The sequence below is a fragment of the Hoplias malabaricus genome, chromosome 13 (assembly GCF_029633855.1).
Source record: "Hoplias malabaricus isolate fHopMal1 chromosome 13, fHopMal1.hap1, whole genome shotgun sequence".
NCBI lineage: Eukaryota > Metazoa > Chordata > Actinopteri > Characiformes > Erythrinidae > Hoplias > Hoplias malabaricus.
In genome coordinates, this window is record NC_089812.1 from 4789638 (window position 1) to 4812716 (window position 23079).

The 23079-nt window shown below is 41.7% G+C and overlaps 1 protein-coding gene across 3 annotated transcripts; it reads right to left on the minus strand.

Moving 5' to 3' along the window:
- Positions 1 to 955: 955 nt before the first annotated feature.
- On the minus strand, positions 956 to 13771 carry ush1ga (Usher syndrome 1Ga (autosomal recessive)). Of its 3 annotated transcripts, XR_010795198.1 has the most exons (5): positions 13500 to 13771; positions 6179 to 6629; positions 4338 to 5137; positions 3982 to 4141; positions 956 to 1274 (listed from the first exon to the last, which is right to left on the minus strand). XR_010795198.1 is itself a non-coding variant. In XM_066642587.1 (4 exons), the coding sequence occupies exons 1-4, from the start codon at positions 13661 to 13663 to the stop codon at positions 4138 to 4140; spliced, it is 1419 nt and encodes a 472-aa protein (XP_066498684.1). In that variant the 5' UTR covers positions 13664 to 13771; the 3' UTR covers positions 2117 to 4137. The 3 variants fall into 3 exon arrangements, 2 of the variants coding, with proteins under 2 accessions (XP_066498684.1, XP_066498685.1); XM_066642587.1 differs by lacking the exon at positions 956 to 1274 and having other exon boundaries at positions 2117 to 4141; XM_066642588.1 differs by lacking the exons at positions 956 to 1274; positions 3982 to 4141 and having other exon boundaries at positions 4334 to 5137.
- Positions 13772 to 23079: the final 9308 nt, after the last annotated feature.

Sequence of the window (23079 nt, forward strand, 5' to 3'; positions counted from 1 at the left end):
CACTAAGACTCCCCTGCTACCCTTACTTCCTGCTGGTTAAACTACTTTTCTGATCATTTTCTGAGTCTTGATATATAAAAAAAGACTGTTGACATTGTTATTCTTTCGTAAGAGAAAGAACATGACAATGCCATGATTTAAATAGTGTCTGTGCCCTTCATGACACAGACAGAGGACTGATTTGTCTATGTGATAAAAGGCATAAAAAGCATATTAGGAAACATGAAGTCTGGAATAACATACTCTGGATGCTCTTTTCTGGGAATTTAACAACGTCATAAAGGCAAAGACAATACCATTCAGCCCATGGCGTTATCGTGACATTTCCTCCTACAGTAGAAAACAGCTATTATCCTAAAAAGCCCCGGGGACCTGAGGTTGAGAGTCTGAGCCTCATCTCAAGTGACTGTCTGTGAGGAGATTGGTGTGTTCACTGTGTGGGTTTACTCCAGGTGCGCCGCTTTCCTCCCATGGTCGTAGGTGGACTGGCGACTGGCACCTCTCCAGGGTGTGTGCATTGTGCCCAGTGATTCCGGGCAGGCTCTGGACCCATCGCGACCCTGAACTCGATAATCGCTTACAGACAATGAAAGAGTGAATAAGAGAAATTTAATACACTTATATGTGGGTGGGGGTATTTTAACAACCTGTCTCTTATAATTTTATGGGAAAACCATTTCAGTTCCGTGTCCAGGAGTTTCTGGGAAGATGTAGTCTTAAAATATATACAGTACTGATCTGAAATACAGGATAAAACTGTACCAGATATACATCGCACGTGCACACACTCAGTTGTATACCGTATTTGAAATGCGGTAATTTTATACTGTATTTAAACACTGCGTACAATGGTATTGCATATAAAACCCTGTGCTGTTTTGCAAAAAACAATATGTAAAATATAATCTTAGGTGTGACTCAAAGACAAACGTTTACAGGGACACTATCGCTATCACATTATCAGTTTATTGTCTTTAATCACTGCTCATAAAGTTAATATGAACATTTGTGGATTTCACTTGTAATTATAATCTTTTGTTATCAGTTTATAAAATAATAAAAAAAAAACATGAATAAAAGAACTGTGAGGAGTGTGGTGTGTTCTCCCTGTGTCTGCGTGGGTTTCCTCCCACAGTCCAAAAACACACGTTGGTAGGTGGATTGGCAACTGTGTGTCTGTGTTGCCCTGTGAAGGACTGGCGCCCCCTCCAGGTTGTGTTCCTGCCTTGCGCCCAATGATTTCAGGTAGGCTCTGGACCCACCGTGACCCTGAACTGGATAAGGGTTACAGATAATGAATTAATGAATGAATAAAAGAAGTACACAATAAGTAAGTATTGAATAGTATAGTATGGAATAACGTTAAAACTGCAGTTGTGTTGGATGCCAGATACATTCATGTAGGACGTGCTGTATTACATGTAGATTAACAATGTGTCTGTAATAATGTGGCATGAGCGCAAACCACAATCAGCCAGCAAAAAGCAGGATGTTTCAGAAATGATAACACACTCGTTTTGTCTCCTGGACTGAAGAATGGCTTGACACATGTAAACAACCCAACAAAGCGTAAAAGACATTTCTTGTGCAGTCTTTCATTAAGAAAGTAGTGTTCCCACTAGGAACTAATGTACACAACGTTTGTCTAAAAGTTTGTGGATTAGTGATTTCAGCTACTTTAAAGTGCACATACAGAGGACGAAGACATACACACAGCTTATACACACCCCGCTACCAGAAAAATTGGGACATTTTGTAAAATGGGATAATAACCAGAATCTGTGAAGTGTTCATTCTCTTGAGATTTTTATTTATTCATTCATTCATTCATTGTCTGTATGTGCTTAGCCATTTCAGGGTCGTGGTGGGTCCGGAGCCCACCCGGAATCACTGGCTGCAAATCGGGAACACACCCTTGTTGCTTGAAGTTTTTATTTAAAAAGTACAAAGAGTACTTTACAGAAAAACTGAATGTAATTTTGTAACTATAAATAAACTTAGAATCTGATGCCTGAAACACACTCCACAAACAGTTGGGACAACAGCAAAATAAGAGTGAAAAAATGTACAGAATATTTAAGATACATCTGAATCATAATAAGTTACCAAATTACCTTTTGTAAGCAAATATAGTTTGAGGCTAACCACTTTGTGGGAGAACTCTAACAGTTCAGAAACAAGTTTTAAATATATTTCAACATGTATTTTACACAATACTGTAAAACACTGAGGTGATCCAGAGAAATCTCTGTATGTATACAGCAGGACTGTTAAAGTGCATGACCTTTGAGCCCTCAGATGGCATGGCATGAGATGAGATGTCATGCTACTGTCATAAATATAGCCAAACAGGCTGGGGAGCGCTTTGGAAAAAACTTGTCACACATCCACCACTACATCAAGAAATGCTACCAGAAATTATATTACATTTAGAGAAAGGCAAATAAATTCTATGTGGAAATGAGTTCTCGGTGCCCAAGCTCATGTCAGCTGGTCCAAAGGATGTGGAGACGTGTTGTAATCGAGGGAGGCCATGTTTCAGCTTGTTTTTCGTAAAAAATGTGCGTCATGCTTTCCATGCTAATGAGGAAAGTTATGTGTGAATTGCACATCGTCATTGTCCAGTTAAAAACATGTATCTCCATGTTTGTGGATGTTTAGTTTACTACATCATTTCAACACAGCAGCAGTTCTTCACACTGTAAAAATGCCATGATGAATGGACCAATAGAAATGCTCCAAAATGACTTGGAAAAAAAACTTTTTACATATACTTCCATTGAAACTTGAGAAATGTTTTTCCTTCTTCTGTAAAGATACTATTTTGGCAGATGTTGAGACGTGTTTAACTGGACAGCGACGATATACGAGACATTTGCATTGAATTGGACGTGGGGGATCCTGGGGAGTCCATGGTTATTTCAGCAAGACAATGCCAGGCCTCGTTCTGTACATGCTTCAACAACATGGCTTCAAAGACACAGTGTGCTTGACTGACCTACCCACACACAGGTGATGTAACTGTAGTCAAGGTGCCTCTGACCCAAGTTTTTTGGAGTGTGTTGCAGGCATGAAATTTTAATGTGTTTATATTTAAAAATTGCAATTAAGTTGTTCAATGAAAACACTGGAATTTCTTTTCTTTGTGTTTTTGTCAATTAAATAAAACTTCAGTGGAATTAACAAATCACAGATTCTAGTTTTTATTGCATTTAACACACTGTCCCAACAAGTGCCTGTCCTTGGGAATGTCCCTGTTGCTGAATGCCATCAAATCCTTGGGTGGTTACTGCACCAAAGGAGGACTACCTACCAGTCTGTGCCCTTACCAACAGATGATCAGATGTCCACGAACTTTTGGCTATACTGTTTATTAGTATTAATTGATATGTCCTGGATTTAACTGATATTAGGGTCTGTTTTACACTGCAATTAATACATAGTGCAAAGAGACACAAGTTTTGTGAAGACGGTGTAAGTTTTTCATGCTTATGTCCCAGTCTATTTAATGTATAAGCCTATATCATTCAAAAGGTTAGTATTGGCGACTGCTGGTCAATCCGAGATTGACATCACTTCCGCAGTGAATAACTGTTTTACTGAGTAAAAGGTTAAAACCTGACCCAACTTGCCACTTACATTGCATAATCTTTGTATGTTTGAAACTGTGCATCAGTTAATGTCTACAGCTTAAAAAAACAACTAAAAAAAGCCTAATATTATACTTAGGTTATGTCTGAAATTACATTTTCATTAGACATGTGCAGGCACTGGAAGCACAGGCACTAATACTCATGCCCCACAGGGGCAGAATAATTGGGCTGAGAGGGATTCTGATTAGGTGTGACCTTGCCAGGGCTCTCAGCAGGATTTGCCCATAGATATTTATGGCAACTTCGGCTTGATTGTTGTCACTATGAGCTTATATACTTCACTGTATGTGCCAGTTAAGGAGGTATTTTAGAGATTCAGTGTTATTACGTTTCCTATGATGACGGGACCTTCGCGTGCAATTCGAAAATAGAAGAGTCCTGACAATTCATGACAGAAGTTCCATTCGGTGAATCCTTTGCTGAGTGTGAGCATCAGGTACTCCTGTGTTACCACTGTGAAAAAGTCCAAAACTGTTCCTTTTTGCTATCTGTAAAAAGAAATAATATTCAGAAATGAAGCTGGTTAATTGGACATATGCTATACATTGACTGACTACATCAGGGGGTCGGTGGACAATATCAACTGTACATTAGGTATTTAGCAAGTGTAAAATTAACTAAAACATCATGCTCTGCAAAGGATATTTTAAGTGGAACTAATAAACACACGGGTTTGCAACTTACAATGCCGTGTCCTCTATGCTGTCAGGGTCCTCAATGGTCTCCAGCCGTCTCATGCAGGCATCAAGAATCTTCTTACGGGGACCAAGAGGGATGTGGATGCTCTTGAGGTCATCATCAGAACACAGCAGCAAAGCATCCAAGTCAATTTTCTCTCTTTTAAAGATGGGGATGAACTCTTGCATGGTCTGGGCGGCCAGAAACACCTCCAGCGGGCTACTCTCTGGTTCATCGTCATTGTCCAGCCCAAGCTCCACTTCATCCCAGGGAAGCTCTTCGACGTTCCTCTCCTGGAGGCTCCGGGCACTGCCGATACTGTCCTCATCCAGACTGGGGGAGCGCTGCAGCCGGCTGCGCAGACGCACATTGTGCGCTCGCCTGCTGACAGACAAACTGCCCTCGTCTCGGGCTCCGATGTCGAAGAGGCCGCTGCTCACGTAGTTGCGTCGGAAGACCATGGTGCCCAGGCCCGGGCGGTTGAACAGTGAGTCGTGACCTGAGTCGGTGCTGATCTCAGAGTAGTCCACATCAGGCCCATGCAAGTCGGGCTCGCTTATGGCACGCGAGATGGCATCTTCATCCCGCGGGAACATGTCACGGATGTTGCGCCGGCCACGCTCTTTGGGGTTGACGTAGGTGCCCTGCTTAAGGAACATGACATCATTGCCTAGCTGTAGCCCTGAAAGAGAGCGCACACTCTTCCTGCCATCTTCATAGATCTTGAAGGTCCCATCCCCTTGCTTCTTTTTCTCCAGCTTCTTCTGAATCTTGGTTTTGCCTCTGGCCGTGGCGTGGAGGGTAGCCTGAAACATCAGAGACAAAGTCAGCAACTGGGACTATGGTATATAACTCCAATACCGGTGGAATTTGATAAATCCTATATACAAAACACACGCACCAGATTGTTTTTGCCAATTAGCAATTAACAGATGAATTTAAGCAACTCTGCTAGCAACATAACTGCTGACATTCACTTTTTAAAATATAGTATATGTATAATTTATAATACTGAATGTTTATAAAATGGAATGTAATACCATTTCAATTCTGTCAAAAATGCCCAGGGTCGCCGTTGTCCGATTGGCATGCTGTAATTGGTATGTTCACTGTTTCCATGTTACGTGACTTGGAAACAGCTAATATTGACTCTGTGATGCTAATAATTAGTTATAATTTTCATTATTTTAAAGGCTACCTTACTAATGCTTTTGATATCATCAGTTACATTAGTTGTGTATTTCTACATAGTAGTGTGATAACTTCATTTATTTGTTTTTAAGAATTTAAACTTTAGTTATTTGATGAATTATGGCAGGAGTCACATTGTGAATGTTATTTTGAAGCATATATTATATATTATTATTGATGAAGCATGAAATTTAGTTTAATTTAGTTGAAAACACTAATTAATTTAGTGTTTTTATGAGACAAGAATGAGTGTGAAAGACCTTATCAGGAAAGGGTACTTAATCTTGTATAGATAACATTTCCAAAAAAGAAAAAAGATACTGTGTTCTGTCTATGTATCACGCTACAGCATGTCCAAAGAAAGAAGTGGAAAAAGGTTCCACACAGACATGCTAGAATTGACAGCACCTGCACGTACAGATTTTAAAGCAGCTCAAAATTACAAATCCAAAGAGAATTCAGAGAGAGGGGATTGCAACTCCTTTCTAAACAGGATGTAAAAGTGAGGTTAAACACTGGTGTAAGGAGTGCTGTAATAGACAAATGTGTATTGTATTATGTATTTAAATAAAACTAAATGGTGGGGTGAATGAATACTAGGTCAGCAAGGTAATTTCTGAAATAAGATGTGATTCTGGTATGTCAGCGAGGCACACCTGGGAATATGGCACGTTTGTGGCAGTGTTGAAGTGATGCAGCTTGCGGCTAAGTGTGCTGCTACTGTAGCTGGAGAAGCTCATGGCATCAGAGACAGAGGCCTCAGTGGCCTCCTTCTGGAATTTGCGCTCCATGCGACGGTGATGTTTGCGCTGCAGTTTCGCACACTCCTTGATGCGGCGTTCGGCGTCACGGAAGGCCCGGTCCTTCAGCTTGGCCACCAGCTTGGGGTTGAGGGCCGTCTGCTTGGCAGCGATGGAGTCGAGGTAGCGCACACAATCCATGTGATTCTTGGTTGCCGCCATGTCCAGGGGTGTGTGGTAGTCGTTGTCCAGGCACCAAGTATTGGCACCAAATGACACCAGGAAGGACAGGCAGTTGAGGTGGCCATTGGCAGAGGCCAGGTGGAGTGGCGTGTTCCCCCATATGTCGCACTTGTCTGGATTCCCTCTACAACATTAGCAAATGAGACAGAAGTCAATAACCGATGTTATAAAAAGGCTCGTCGACACATCCTCATGCACCAGGTGTGAACACCTATGGAAGCATGGATGATGTAATTCCATCTGGGTGAATATGAGACAGGGCATAATAAAAACAGTTCATGTTTCATACAATGGCAGAGTTATGTGCTCAACACTTCAAGGTGTCGCGTGAAACAGGATCGGGCTGTGTTAAGCTTTTATAATTCTTCGCAGTCGACGTGAAACAGCTGAGGCTAGCGCATGATTCTTTGATCATGTTTTCAGCACTGGCTTCTCAGGAACACCCATAGATCATAGGGAGCAGTAAATTATTCACAGGATTATCAAACTGAAGTGCTCTACTGCGTCTGTAAATTACTCCCATAAAATGCTCAAAATGTGGACAATATTAAGACAAACACAAAAGCACAGAAGCATGATTTGTGCATAGAGAACAAGCATAAAAATAACTATAAAGACCCTGCTGTTGTCTGCCTGACTGAATGTGACCGGAGGGTCATCTCCAATGAAGCTGAACCAGAGCATCTGTAATATGACCATTGGCTTGCCTATGTTGTAACTCTGTGGGTATCCCCTTTCAGGGAACACCGGTAGGATTTCACTAGGTGTGATGTCACCCTGAATTCCTGCACAAACTGAAAAAGCAACATTAATTCTGGAATGTTTTAGTTTCCCTGAAAGCACGGTTTCTAACTCAAATTATAGATAGACGAGGAAATAGCTTCCCTTCCTGCAGGGATGTCATGCATTTCCTAATTTCTTACTCAAAGATAGTTCCAAATGTATGCACTGATTGACCCTTGTGGGATTATGTAACTCTCAAGTTGAATCTGAGGGACTTTAGGTGTGCTGCACTATCCCAGTGTTTTATTATACCTGCGATGACTGATAACACGGGTGACTTCCTCAAAGGTCCATGCTAGGCTTTCTCCAAAAAATATGAACTGCACCATCTATCTCACATAGGTTTCCAAATGTCACACTCGAAGGAGTAAACACTGAACTTCATCCATGGTATGCAACTAATCTTTAATGAACATTTCTTTACGCAGAATGATCCTGTACAAACACAGTGGAACCTCGAGCTACGACGTGTTCTGAATACGTACAAATCGAGTTACGAGTAGAGGTGCGAGCAAAATTTCTGATCCAGTCACGAATGTTTTCGATTTACGAAGAGCTGATCTTCGGGATCCGACCGATAGTTGGTGTGGTGTTCGTTCACAGATTCCTCTCCATGCAGCCACCACGTTCTTCTCACGTGTGACCGTGCAGTATCAAGCCGTATCTCGTTCTTTATAACGTTTTACAATTGGTGGTTTTTGCAAACTTTATTGTGCACCATGGCCTCCAAGAAGACCACAAAAGCCGCAATCAAAAGTGCTAAAACAGCGAAAGGCACTACAATTTTGACACAAATAAGGTCAGCTGTGCACGAAGAAATGGAGAAGCTGATGTCAATTTATGAAGTAATTTAGAAAGTGCAAGAAAGTCCTGTTATCTACGCTTCGTTCCGTGCCAGTATCCCTCCCTCTCTCTCTCCTCAGCCGCTCTCCGTTAGCTACGCTCATCTGTCGCCAAGGTAAGATTACTGTACCGTATTTTATACATGTTTCTTAATCTATTTTGTATATGTTCTTTCATCAGTTTATTTTGTTGTGTAATTTTAAGTTTTGTGTGTGTCTTTCATATTGAAAAACATGCATTTTTTCATAATTTAGGACATTTTGAGGACTTGTCAGAGGGCGGGAACCGATTAATCCAATTTTCGTTATTTTAAATGGGGAAAATTCGTTCCAGTTACGAGCAGTTCCAGTTAAGAACTCAGTTCCGGAAAACAAATTAAATTCGTAGCTCGAGGTCCCACTGTATATATTTTTTGTTCAAGGTACATTCAAAGGTACCACAAAAGTCCAACTGTTCCAGAAGGAAAAGTTAATATTTTCATTTGCACATATCATTGTATAGAATGAATGATATTACCTCAACTTGATAATCTACCTGTGGCACTGGTACACTGTATAGAGTATTGAGACACCAACACATAACATCTTCAGGAGGCTGACAAACACACCAGTGTTCCACACTTTATTCACAGGACAGTGCATGTTCTGACAAAAACTTATCCACAGTTCCTACACTGCACTCATAACTCCACTGTGTCTGTTGTTGCCAAATTCAAGATGCAACAGGACACTGCAGGTGACTGGCAGTTGGCGTGTCACTAGTAACACGGCCCATTATTAAGAGATGCTGTTTAAGAACCCGAGCTGGAACACACTTGAGGTCTGCCCCAAAACCTAGTGATCTGCCTAAGTAGGCACTGACTCAGTGGACAGCTGTTTAAGTCGGCAGCGTGTTTTACGGACGTCCATCCTCATGAGGCAGATTATTGAGACGCTGTGGTCAGAGAGCTATAGCACCACTGCACTCTGTGTTTACTTCCCTCAGCAGCTAGCATTTCAGCGCCATGGATTCTAGTCTTCCAGGTTTATCTTGATTTTAATTATTTTGCTCTGGGAGAAGAGTGAAATAGACAGGAGTTGTGTTTGCATTGCATCATGGGATTGCCTTTGTGGCTGAGGAACAGTTCAGTGCTGCCTTAAAATCCAGATTAAGGTATCTCAGTAGGCAGCGTATTTAAGGTGTCTAGGAATTGGGACAGCCCACGTTTCAGGAGCATGCACACTTTGATGTAAAATGCTCTCTATCTTGACAGCTCACTAGGTTTTGGGACAGATTCTTGGTGTGTGTTCATGAAGCCAAACGTCACGTAATCATGTGGTGCTTTCCTGGCAGTTCTCATTTAACTTGAAGTATCAAGCGTAATATTAAAATTTTTTGCATCATTAACAGTGACGTATCAATCACAACAAATACTGCTGTCGTTTTATCGCCTGGACGAAATTTCATGATCTGACTGGTAATGTTGGTGTCCTATTACAGTACCATCCTTGAGAATGACCCATCCTTGATAAAGGCAAGGTGCATTGCTAGGTTTAAATTTTATTCCCCATGTGGCATTGGGACTGAATGAATCGCCTGAATTCAATTATTTGGAAGTGTGTCCCAGCACTTTTGTTTATATAATGTATCCTATTGTTCTATATCTAAAGCTACTGAAGACATACCCTTGAGGGTACAGACCCGGTGACGTGAAAAGTTAAACAGGTTGCAGTTTTTCCGTTTTAAGAATTAAAAGTGATTACAACAAAAATGCAGCTTCATTGGATAAACAGCAGGGCTGCGATAAATATTATTCACTGCCAACTCTGTGTTAATGTTTTTCAGTACAGAAAAGTTGAAAGTACTTTACAAGCTTGAAAGTAAACAGTAGGGCAAAGATTACAAGGAAAGATTAATCCTTTCCAGTCCATAAAACTATACTTACTGGGAAAAGGAGTGTAAAAGAAAATGACCCCAGATGAGCATTCGTTTTCAGAGAAGTTTAATGTATGCAACTCCTGACCTGGATCCCGCTCAGCTCCATGGCACTCATGCAGCAGTGGAGTTCATCAATATTTGACGGGCTGTAGCCAAGGCCTTGCAGTGGTGCATTATAGATGAGCAAAGCTGCGAGGTTTTCACAGACGACAGTGAAGATGTGTGTGCAGTTGGGATTATCCCAACCAATATGTCCGACCCTGATTTCAACCTCCTTTTTGACATGTTACAGCTACGTGTCACTTACGCTTCAGTTTATTCGGGGAAGAACGTAAGACAAACCTGGTTAGAACAGAATTACTGTCTCTGGGTGTATACAGTTCAGTTCTGGCTTATTGTCCATATATTTATTTACATAATTCTCAAATGTGTGTAAGACAATGGATACTGACTTAAAAATAATTGCAAAGTTACAGATTATATTATAATGGATGTTAGCAAATACAGTAAACTAGATCAAGATGAACATGTCTTTGATTCACTTGGGATAAAGTAAAGCTTACAGACCGCTGCTGCAGTGATTGGTGGGCATTTTGTTGATCATTATGTTGCCAACTGTGGTTCACAAAATGATTTTAAAATAAAGAACCCAGATTCTACATAAATATGGTGGTCCAAGTAAGAACGGTATATGACCAATTCTGTCCCTCAGGCTGCAAGATTGATCTAAGTCTGGCCATACAAAATAGCACAAGAGTTCGGATGCTTTTTGTTCATCTATAGGTTTACAAACTCTGTGGGATTACGTTAAAGAGAACGTCTACCATTGTGGGGAAACACTGTTCTCTCTGGTTTGTTTACATTCAGGAGCTCAGCATTTTTTAAGGTGGAACGGTATAGTTGATGAAGAAAACGACTGTTGTTTCTATGTGGCTGAAGTGTAACTTGTCTGTAGGTTTTCACTGTTTGAATTCCCACAGAAACTCATGTGTAACTCGAGCTGTTTCATTCTGTAGCACTTTCGCTCTGTGTTTACTTTCATGCAGTTAGCGCTCTCCAGAATTTGACATCAGTTCCAAATTAAATAATCCGAAAGAGCAAGAATAAGTCAATATTACCAGCTGTGGAGCAGGAATAATGCAATATCCTCATCTCAATTTGTGTCTTTTAATATTTTGAGTTCTCTCATTTGTATAAAAAAACCTCAGAAGAGAGAGAGAGAGAGAGAGAGAGAGAGAGAGAGAGAGAGAGCCTAGCATACCGAGACCTTTTTTTATTATTATTATTTACAGACAGTGGGACAGTTTTGAGCGTGCAAACCGACTGGAAATGGTGAGGATTCGTGAATGTAGCCTTAGATTTTCCCCGACTTAAAACGTTTGTCTACAACCTTTAGCTCCTTCAAAGTACCACAAAGTTCCCAGTTTGCAAAGTCTACCTGAAGTATACAGTTTAATTCTAGAGGACATTGTAATTTCTTCAGTAATTTCCTTGTTTGCTCTGCCCTGACTCAGGCGTGACAATCCAACCGCAACAGCTACTGTTGATACAGGTGTTCCAGAATGAAAAATATTCCTTATAGTGTACCATTGATTAACATTTTGTGAACAGCTAGTCTACGAAGCCCACAAGTCAGTTATCAGTGTGTGGGGTGGGATGCTGATTTAAGAAGTTTATTCCAAACCAGCAAAGTAGGACCCAGCTGAAAGTCACATTTAGCCCAATATTTCATTGTCATTGTGACTAGATAGATTGCTGCCACTGTGCAATAAAGCTGCTAAACTTACTGAATGCATTCTCACAAGGGCTGACTGCTATATGATCAACCACTGACCATAAATGTCCATATTTAGAGCTTATTAGCAGTTCTCCAGAGTTTATGTCGCAATAAATTAAGATTGGAAGAGCAACGTGTTCTTCTCATGGCCTTGTGTAAAGTCTCATGTTCTGAGCTGTGGTGGGAACTCATGTGATGCACTCACATGCAGCTCCCAATACGGAAAAGGGTGGTGCACAGTCAACCGGGGAAAACTAAAGGCACCCACTGTAATTGCTCCGGGTACGTCCACAGAGGTGTGTTAGCAGCCCGTGCACATGGCACTCGAGCCAGGCTTTGTTTGGGAGAGATCACACGATAGCTGGCGCCGTTCAGTTGGCCAAACCCACTACTGTTGCACAGGACAGCATTTGAGGACTTTTGCCAATTAACCTCTTTCATAATGGGTCTCTCAGCTGAGCAGAGGAAAACAGGTCAGGCGGAAGGATTCTGAAAAAAAAAAAAAGCTTTTGAATGTGTTCTTTCATAGGTCCTTCATCATTAAGGGGCCAAACTATTAAATAAAACAGATGGCTGAAAAGCTGAATTATTTCACTTCTGCAACAGTACAATCAGGAGATTTAAAAACTGAAAATGAGTGTCAAAGAATCGATTAAACATGAGATCAATATTTCATTCAAATCAAGTTGAATGATGTGAACACTGGTGCACTGTGTATTTTGATGCCTTCTCTACTTATACACAAGCTTTACACATCCCTATAAACACTTTACCCTGTACACACTTTACAAGCTGCTGATAGCACCGTTATGATTATGTTTTTCTCCTATAAAATGGAGGAACATCTCCTTAGACCCGTGTAAAACTGTCAGAACGATTATAAAATAATAATATACAGCCAACAAGACAATATGGGCTACTGTTATGTCCAACATCCTTATGAGCTAGAATTGTGGGCCATCAGATAACTAGAGTCACTTAAAATCATTATAATCATTTCAGTTTCAGCAAATGCTTTTTGTGTGTGCTCTTTAAAAGTAATAAAAAAATCACAAGAAAACGCTTTTAAGGAGTTACAGAACTGCAAACAAATAAATAACTATTCTATATATTATCATGGGCCTAATGTTTAGATTAGACTGAAATTGTAGACCAATGTTTGGTTATGCATTTACTATACTCCATAGGAGTAAAACGCTGTCCTGATTATATTAATATAAATGACCTAATATAGTTTTAATATCAGTCGTTCTATTTGTTCATGTCTGGAGCAGAAAGAAGAAGAGGTTTGGGCAGCTATAAGCCAAAATGGACTACACTGGAACCACTTTATGCAAAGTCTACCCTTACAATTTAAGAGTGGAGTTTATTAATTGAGTTTACACATTAAGGGATATAAAAAGCCAGTTATAAGACTGGTTATAACACATAAATGATCTGTTTGACCCGTTGTCAGATGATAATTATTCATCTTTATTCTTAAAAACTGTAGCCTCTCTCTTCACAACTTACAGGTGATAGATTGCTGCTTGTTTATGACCTTATTAAAACCATTAATACAGTCGTTTGCAGCCACTCCCACCCCCTCGGTAAAGGCAGCCTTGTTGTAGAGTGGTAAGGTTATATGAGTGTGTAAAAGGCAGAGAAATGACTGAATGTGTGTGGTGAGCTCACCCTCTGGCTGTTATGAGTCTGAGCGCCTCCAGGTTGCCGTGGTACGCGGCCCACAGGGTCGGGGTCATGCCATCTTCATCCGCCGCGTTCAGCTCCTTCCTCGTGGCCTGTTTGAGCAGGTCCAGGTACCCGTCCCGAGCCGCTCGGTGGTATTTGTCATTCATGGCGCTGTCGGACCTCTGCCTCCATGGTGTGCGCTGTTTTCTCTCTCCGTGTCTCTATGTACGCTGTGTTTCTTCAGTTTTGGACGGAGGCCTAGTCCTCTTCCTCTCCTCCGCTATCCGCCAGAGCGGCCCTGTCTCCATGGACACCGAGGACGCTAACGGTCGGGGGGGAAGGGGCGTGGCCTGAGCCTGGCGTTTCCCTGTAGTGTTCAAATATCACTACACACTACACAAATTGATTATTTTTTAATTTTCTGCCATTTTATTGTATATTATTTTATATTCGTTTGCTGACTGGGGGTACACGTATTAATATGTTAAAATCAGCAGCTGAACAGTCATTTTTGTTGATAAACATTGATGTTTACTGTGTGTGCAACTATGTGAAGTACTACCTAAACCTGCAGCTCCCAGGAAAAAAATGTACTTTCAGTGTGATTAATCTGGACTTGAGATTTACTTGCCCCTAATGCAGGGTGTTTACTTTCAATTAAACTTCAAACAGTTTTCCACATTTTTCTATAAATCCACTGTGTAGATTCAGACTGGTTTACGTACTGCAGGGAGGTTGTATTTAATAACCTAGTTGCCTGGTGATAATGTATGTCTTATGTATATTTAAAGGTAATATTTTAATTGTAAAATAGTAGTAAATTTAAAAAGGAAAAAGCATATCTATAAGGAAGAAAATGATTTACAATATCTTGTGTCTGCATTTCCACCACAAGTGAAAGTCAAACAATTATACAAAAAAAATGTATTTCAGATAAAAAAAAACCCCAACAAACTAGGTGTCAAACATCAGATAATACTTATTTCTTGTATGTATATATGTATGTAGCTTTTAGAGGTATTTAGATTTGCAGATGTCTGATTCCTTGCGACCCCACAATGAATTGCTACATTAAACTGATAAACATTAAAGTGTGGTGTGTTTTCCCTGTGTCTGTGTGGGTTTCCTCCAGGTGACTGTCTGTGAGGAGTGTGGTGTGTTCTCCCTGTGTCTGAGTGGGTTTCCTCCGGGTGACTGTCTGTGAGGAGTGTGGTGTGTTCTCCCTGTGTCTGCGTGGGTTTCCTCCGGGTGACTGTCTGTGAGGAGTGTGGTGTGTTCTCTCTGTGTCTGTGTGGGTTTCCTCTGGGTGACTGTCTGTGAGGAGTGTGGTGTGTTCTCTCTGTGTCTGCGTGGGTTTCCTCCGGGTGACTCTCTGTGAGGAGTGTGGTGTGTTCTCTCTGTGTCTGCGTGGGTTTCCTCCGGGTGACTGTCTGTGAGGAGGGTGGTGTGTTCTCTCTGTGTCTGCGTGGGTTTCCTCCGGGTGACTCTCTGTGAGGAGTGTGGTGTGTTCTCTCTGTGTCTGCGTGGGTTTCCTCCGGGTGACTCTCTGTGAGGAGTGTGGTGTGTTCTATCTGTGTCTGCGTGGGTTTCCTCCGGGTGCTCCGGTTTCCTCCCACGCTCCAAAAACACATATTGGAGACTCAAAAGTATCCGTAGGTGTGAATGTGTGAGTAAATGTGTGAGTGTGTGTCACCCTGTAAAGGACTGGCGCCCCCTCCACGGTGTGTTCCCGCCTTGCGCCCAAGGGTTACAGACAATGAATTAATGAATGAATAATTAACAGAGCTGACTAAGATGAAAAAAATCCCTTACAAAATCTTATAGTACTCTATTCTGGGAGCAATGACAAGTCATTTAATATTTCCTCCATTGTTTCTTTTAATGTGTTCCTTTATAAATACTGCCCCAGCCATTATCCCATAAGTGTTGTACTTTCTGGACATGATTAATGAGGCTGTCACACTACATAACAGTACACTGAACACTTTCCAGTTTTATTTATTACAATGGAGCTTCATGTCTTTGTCTATATCCTTACGATGGCCATAAATCTCAGTGCTATAGAGAGGATATAAATACAGAATGTGGGAATTTCCTCATCATTGAAGACCTGCGAGAAGCACTGCTGTAGGTAAGGATTAGTTGTTTTAATGATAAATGGATCTAAATTGACTTGGAATGACATTTTGAAACATATTCTTGGAGAGGGTTTTGTATATCTGTGATTATCTTCTTACAACAGTGTTCGTACGCAGTCCTGCGCAACTTTGTAAAAGACACTTTTGGGGAAATAGCAGATGTTTTGTAGATTTTAGAAAATTATCACACATTACACAGAGTAAAAATCTAACATTTAGTGAAAATATTTTTGGATAATACATAAATAGGCATCAAATATAAAACTAAAAACCTTAAAGTGTGTATTTACGTTTCAACAAAACGATATCTGACTATGGCACATTTTTGTACAAAGCTTTAAGAAAGATCACATTTTATAGGAAACCCAAATTTTGTTTATTGACGATCCTTCCTCGAAGTGGGCTTTACAGAAACAGGAAATAACATTTGGATATTACTATTAACAGCATAATTCACATAAACTGCTATTCATTTCAAATGTCTTCGTTATCTAAACTTCTTAATAGACAAACTTAATCTTGGAACGAATCTCAATGTGTACCATTTGAAAAGCATTAAAATAGAAGTGTTCCCGCAAACAACCGGTGCTTATCAGTCCTCCACTGGTTTATTTAGTCAAATAATTAAATTGGAAATGGGCAAGGCTTAATATCAAACTGATCTCAAGGGCTGATATGAGTCACTGGAGGTGAAAAGTTAATAAAAGCCCATTGTCGGTTGGACAGAGTGGACGGGGTGAACATTTTCTTTCCTTCTGCATCGACAGAGGAAAAGAACAGAATTCTGGAACTATCGCTCTTGACAAATACTGTTATCAGAGGGGAATACTGACTATGAACTGGACTCCATTAGGTTCAGTGTGGGGTCACCGGGTAAATGTTAGAACATAATTTCCTGTACTGTATTGTTCTCCTATATACATTTGTACGCAATAGTTTGCATGCTCCTGCTCAGATGACATGCACTGTGGATAAATAAAAGAGAAAAATATACATACTCTAGAGAGGACACAATTAATGGAAAGTAACAGAGGAGTAATTTTTTGAAAATGCTTATTTTTTTCCTATTTAAATTTTCCTCTGTAGACAATTAATTAATGTATATAATTTGACCAAAGGCGGCTCGGTGGTGCAGCAGGTTAGTGTCGCAGTCACACAGCTCCAGGGACCTGGAGGTTGTGGGTTCGATTCCCGCTCCGGGTGACTGTCTGTGAGGAGTGTGGTGTGTTCTCTCTGTGTCCGCGTGGGTTTCCTCCGGGTGACTGTCTGTGAGGAGTGTGGTGTGTTCTCTCTGTGTCCGCGTGGGTTTCCTCCGGGTGACTGTCTGTGAGGAGTGTGGTGTGTTCTCCCTGTGTCCGCGTGGGTTTCCTCCGGGTGACTGTCTGTGAGGAGTGTGGTGTGTTCTCCCTGTTTTTGCGTGGGTTTTCTCCGGGTGACTGTCTGTGAGGAGTGTGGTGTGTTCTCTCTGTGTCCGCGTGGGTTTCCTCCGGGTGACTGTCTGTGAGGAGTGTGGTGTGTTCTCCCTGTGTCCGCGTGGGTTTCCTCCGGGTGACTGTCTGTGAGGAGTGTGGTGTGTTCTCTCTGTGTCCGCGTGGGTTTCCTCCGGGTGACTGTCTGTGAGGAGTGTGGTGTGTTCTCCCTGTGTCTGCGTGGGTTTTCTCCGGGTGACTGTCTGTGAGGAGTGTGGTGTGTTCTCTCTGTGTCTGCGTGGGTTTCCTCCGGGTGACTGTCTGTGAGAAGTGTGGTGTGTTCTCTCTGTGTCTGCGTGGGTTTCCTCCGGGTGACTGTCTGTGAAAAGTGTAGTGTGTTCTCTCTGTGTCTGCGTGGGTTTCCTCCGGGTGCTCCAGTTTCCTCCCACAATCCAAAAACACACGTTGGTAGGTGGATTGGTGACTCAAAAGTATCCGTAGGTGTGAGTGAATGTGTGTCTGTGTTGCCCTGTGAAGGACTGGCGCCCCCTCCAGGGTGTATTCCCGCCTTGCGCCCAATGATTCCAAGTAGGCTCTGGACCCACCGCGACCCTGAACTGGATAAGCGCTTACAGATAATGAATGAATGAATGAATGAATTTGACCAAAGTGTGATTTGACCAGGGGTGTGCAAACATTTGCATTTGCCTGTATAGTGTTCCTTTTAAAACAGCTGATATATTCAGACCTATCTCTGCTTTAGTTTGTAGTAAGTACCTCGAGCGCAAAGAATGATAAGCAGTCTGTTGGAGCATCATTTCAGACAAAGTTCAATTTAAGATAGAGGTCCCTTAGACATGGGTTATAGACAGAGCCAACAGCATGAGATATGGCATATTCATCACAAAAGAGAGATGACTGACTGTATTTGGGCTTCATCTCACTGGTTGGACGGCTTCTAAATATTTGTGTTCCAGTTTGAGCTTCTGAAGGCACTGTGTAGTTTTAGGGGAGTGGCGTAGGTTTATTCAAAGGTCAAACTGTGCACACAACTTCCCTTATCAGGGCCATGAAATTAATTGAGGATGTTTTACTGTTAATCAAGTGAAGTACCAAGGTCAATAAAAGCTAAATGAATGTGATGGGGGTTTGAAAATGTGGGCTATGCTCTTGACGTCTCAGTGTGTGAACACTTGCAAAGTAACTGTAAGAGAGACCGGTTGTTTACATCGAGGACGCAGCACACAAATATCATCCGTTGGGCTCCTGCAGGTTGATCTCATCATGAGTGAAGAAAGCCACTCTGGTGCCCTGTCCATCATGAATCAAGATGGACACTCTGGGACATTCTCCATCAAGGATCAAGAAGGACATTCTGGTATAGTGTCCAGTTTCTACAGCATGGATTTTGAAGTAAGTAGTTTCATCCACTTTCATGTACTCAACAAAAAACGTACATATTTAAACCACTTGTACTTTTCTAATTACAAATTGCACTTTACTAAAGCTTATTTGTGAGGAATCAACATTTCCCTGGTCCATCTTTAACACTTCAGTTTAGTTCATAATTCCTGATTAGGTGTAAATATAACTCTTCACCTGGACTGCTTTGCTGTAACTCACATTAAGATCCGACTGAAAGGAACAGAGCCTGAGACGCGTTTGTTCCCATGCTGATGGGTGTAGGACGTACTAAACATTTCCACTGACGTTCTGCACAGAGCTTAGTGTTTTTTACTTGATTCTTTCATTTCAAGTCAAGCTGGGCTTTCGTAGCTAGTTTCAAGTAGCGACTTGAGTCATAACTCATTCATTCCTCTTCTGAGTTATAATATCAATAATAAATAATAGTACAATTTACTTTTCACATACCTTTTGCCTTTAGTTTACTTTGTAAAGCTCTTTATTCATTCATTCATTCATTATCTGTAACCCTTATCCAGTTCAGGGTCGGGGTGGGTCGAGAGCCTACCTGGAATCATTGGGCGTAAGGCTTGAATACACCCTGGAGGGGGCGCCAGTCCTTCACAGGGCAACACACACACACTCACACCTATGGACACTTTTGAGTCGCCAGTCCCCCTACCAACGTGTGTTTTTGGACTCTGGAAGGAGCACCCAGAGGAAACCCACGCAGACACAGGGAGAACACACCACACTCCTCACAGACAGTCACCCGGAGGACACCCACGGAGACACAGGGAGAACACACCACACTCCTCACAGACAGTCACCCGGAGGACACCCACGCAGACACAGGAAGAACACACCACACTCCTCACAGACAGTCACCTGGAGGACACCCACGGAGACACAGGGAGAACACACCACACTCCTCACAGACAGTCACCCGGAGGAAACCCACGCAGACACAGGGAAAACACACCACACTCCTCACAGACAGTCACCCGGAGGAAACCCACGCAGACACAGGGAGAACACACCACACTCCTCACAGACAGTCACCCGGAGGAAACCCACGCGGACACAGAGAGAACACACCACACTCCTCACAGACAGTCACCCGGAGGAAACCCACGCGGACACAGGGAGAACACACCACACTCCTCACAGACAGTCACCCGGAGGAAACCCACGCGGACACAGAGAGAACACACCACACTCCTCACAGACAGTCACCCGGAGGACACCCACGCAGACACAGGGAAAACACACCACACTCCTCACAGACAGTCACCCGGAGGGAACCCACGCAGACACAGAGAGAACACACCACACTCCTCACAGACAGTCACCCGGAGGACACCCACGCAGACACAGAGAGAACACACCACACTCCTCACAGACAGTCACCTGGAGGACACCCACGCAGACACAGGGAGAACACACCACACTCCTCACAGACAGTCACCCGGAGCAGGAAATGAACCTACAACCTCCAGGTCCCTGGAGCTGTGTGACTGCGCCACTACCTGCTGCGCCACCGTGCCGCCCTAAAGCTCTTTAGTAACAATCAAATAAATGGGACTAGTACACAGTCATCCAAAGCAGTACGATTATGACCAAAAAAAAAAAAACTCAGGGAAACTGAGGGGAAACACGGAACCACCCGCTGACCAAAGGGCACAGCCTTTTCTGTAATATTCCACCTTTGACAAAACCTGTGGTGTTAAGAATAAACCACTGCTCTAACCTCAGTAGCCAATGCTGCTCTATCACTTCTGATATCCAGGCGAGTAGCTGCAGATTCCTCCCACTCTCCAAAAACACACGTTGGTAGGTGGACTGGCGACTCAATGTGTGTGAGTATGTGTGAGTGTGTTCCTGCCTTGCGCCCAGTGATTCTGGGTAGGCTCTGGACCCACCGCCGCCCTGAACTGGATAAGGGTTACCGTGATACATGGGTTTAAGGAATACAAAGAACAGAGCCTCTGTTGTTGCTACTCTGAGCTCAGCACTATAGAGACTGCACTATGTAACTATTGGAGGAGTGCAATAAAAGACATCTTCCTTGGTGTTGCTTTAACAGAAGAACATAGTTGAGGCTCTGCAGTGATTGGTCATATACTTATTATAGTCAAGTTTTCTTCACTGCTATCCAAAAAAAACCATACATTTTTGACAGCTGTCCTTCTCATTGTGTGAACATTTCCTGATGAATGGACCAATAGAAATGCTCCAAAATTGCACTAAATAAAATCTGTCTACATTCACTTCCAGTGAAAGTTAAGAAGTTTGTTTCCTTCTGCTGTAAATGTACGATTTTGTACAGTGACGACTTCTTCTAAATCATTGTGATGCTTCACTCACCTGTAATAGGGAAAACAGAGCCTCTGTCGTAGTTACACCAAGCTCAGCCCTGCAGAAACTGCACTATGTCACTTTTGGAGGAGGAAAGGTTGCATGAAAAAAATCATCATCAACATCCAGATATTTAATTTGGCAATAAGTAAATGTTACTCATATTTTATCTGTAAAACACAATTACGACGGTGTTTGGGTTTTGTGTGTTATCAACACTCACAGCCACCACATGCATTTTATATTCAAAGACTTAACCCATGTCCACAGTGTTGCCATAGCAGAAAATCAAAGTAAAAGCTATCCCAGTAAACATTTAGCCGTTGATTCAACGTTGAAATAACGTAATGACTGCCGTCTAATCAACGTTCTCTTAAGGTTGAAAATGAAAGTTGAAAAGACGTCCAAACACAGACATTGAAAAGACGACTATTCGACGTATTTTGGACGTCCATTGACGTTATTAATTGATCCCGAAATAAATTATTTGTATAAAACGCATTTTGGACGTCCACTGACGTTATCGATTGGTCACCACTTAACTAACTTATTAAGATGGAATTTGGACGTTCATTGACCTTTAAAATATGTCCTAACACACCACACTCCTCACAGACAGTCACCCAGAGGAAACCCACACAGACACAGGGAGAACACACCACACTCCTCACAGACAGTCACCCGGATTAAACCCACGCAGACACAGAGAGAACACACCACACTCCTCACAGACAGTCACCCGAAGGAAACCCACGCAGACACAAGAAGAACACACCACACTCCTCACAGACAGTCACCCGGAGGAAACCCACGCAGACACAGAGAGAACACACCACACTCCTCACAGACAGTCACCTGGAGCAGGACTCGAACCCACAACCTCCAGGACCCTGGAGCTGTGTGACAGCGACACCTACCTGCTGCACCTCCGTGTCGCCCTGTAATTAAATTATATTATGTAAATAACTCCAGTATACTTCGGTAATGTTCTGTTAATGGCCTTATGGTGCTTATGCGTTTTGAGAGTGCTTTATTTGTATGTGTGTGTGTGTACAAGGAATATATTACACCATGGTGACCTAAACCTGTTTACACACTCAGATTACATGTGCATATTTGTGAGAATGTTAGTGTAAGGGTGTGGGCAGGGGTAGAGTTATGTAAACTATTGTATTGTCCACTCTTTAAAACATGATTATCACATATGTATACGCTGTATTCACATGCTCAAGTACTAAAAATAGTGACTTGTTAATCTGGGTTATATTTATTTGATCACAGAGTATCAGAGCACTCTAAAAGCACTTGTTTTAAAGGATCTTATTTATTGTCTAATTAGCCAATCATTGTGAAATTAGCACAACAGCAGTAAAGAAAGATGTCAGATGTCACAATGACTTTACACAGTGAGGCTGAGTGAACAGGGTTGGTTTTGAATGTTTGGGAACCTTCCCTGAGCCTTTAAATTAAACCATTAATTTAAATGGTTCATTTCTAATATACAATGTTTTGTTAACAAACATCGTCATATACAGTTTAGTTATATTCTGATTGGGCTTGTTTTATTTTAATGCGATTATCTGAAACATATCAATGTAATTCAGATGTATTCGTTCACTCCGAGCAAACATTAAAACCATATTTTTTGGTGTTCCACGGAGGTTCTGGCGAATGAGTAATAGACTCTGTCATCATTCGCTTGCACAGCTGTTTGAAGAGTAAGTGTTATGCCTGGCTGTGAAAATTGCAACTACTTCCAGACATTTTTAAAATCTGTGTCATTGTGATGTGCTTTTGCCCAAGAATAAATAAATACATTTTAAAAAATCGACTGCAATACACTGAACCAGAGGCCCAACAATCCGGGAAACTCTGGGTTAGGTCAAACAGGGCTAAGCAGCCATTTTCTTGTAGAGGACGTCTGAATTTTACCTAATAATAATAATAATGTTCATCCAATCAACTTACACCATGAGCTTGACATTTTTGCTGAAATATTTATTCAACAAATTGAGAGATTCTAACTCAATTATCATAAAAACTGCTGTGAGAGATTCTAATAAAATAAAAATACAGTTTCCTCTCACCACTGTGTTGTTCATACCCCTCTACACATTTAGTTGTTTTATATCTATTCCAAAAAAAACAAGGAAATACTAGAATTTTAACGTTTTTAAGTCGATTACTCGTACAGAGTCTTCCCGTATTAGTAAAATGAATTAGAAATGCCAGGAAAATATATATATATACATTGTTTTTAAACTAGTTCTCTTA

Bases quoted from the DNA above. Each gene is read 5' to 3' on its own strand.
- ush1ga (XM_066642587.1), bottom strand. From the start codon at position 13,663: ATGAATGACAAATACCACCGAGCGGCTCGGGACGGGTACCTGGACCTG. The intron at 6,630-13,499 runs GTGAGCTCACCA...CTAATGTTGTAG, and splicing joins AGACTCATAACAGCCAGAGG to AGGGAATCCAGACAAGTGCG. The intron at 5,138-6,178 runs GTGTGCCTCGCT...CTGATGTTTCAG, and splicing joins CAAACGTGCCATATTCCCAG to GCTACCCTCCACGCCACGGC.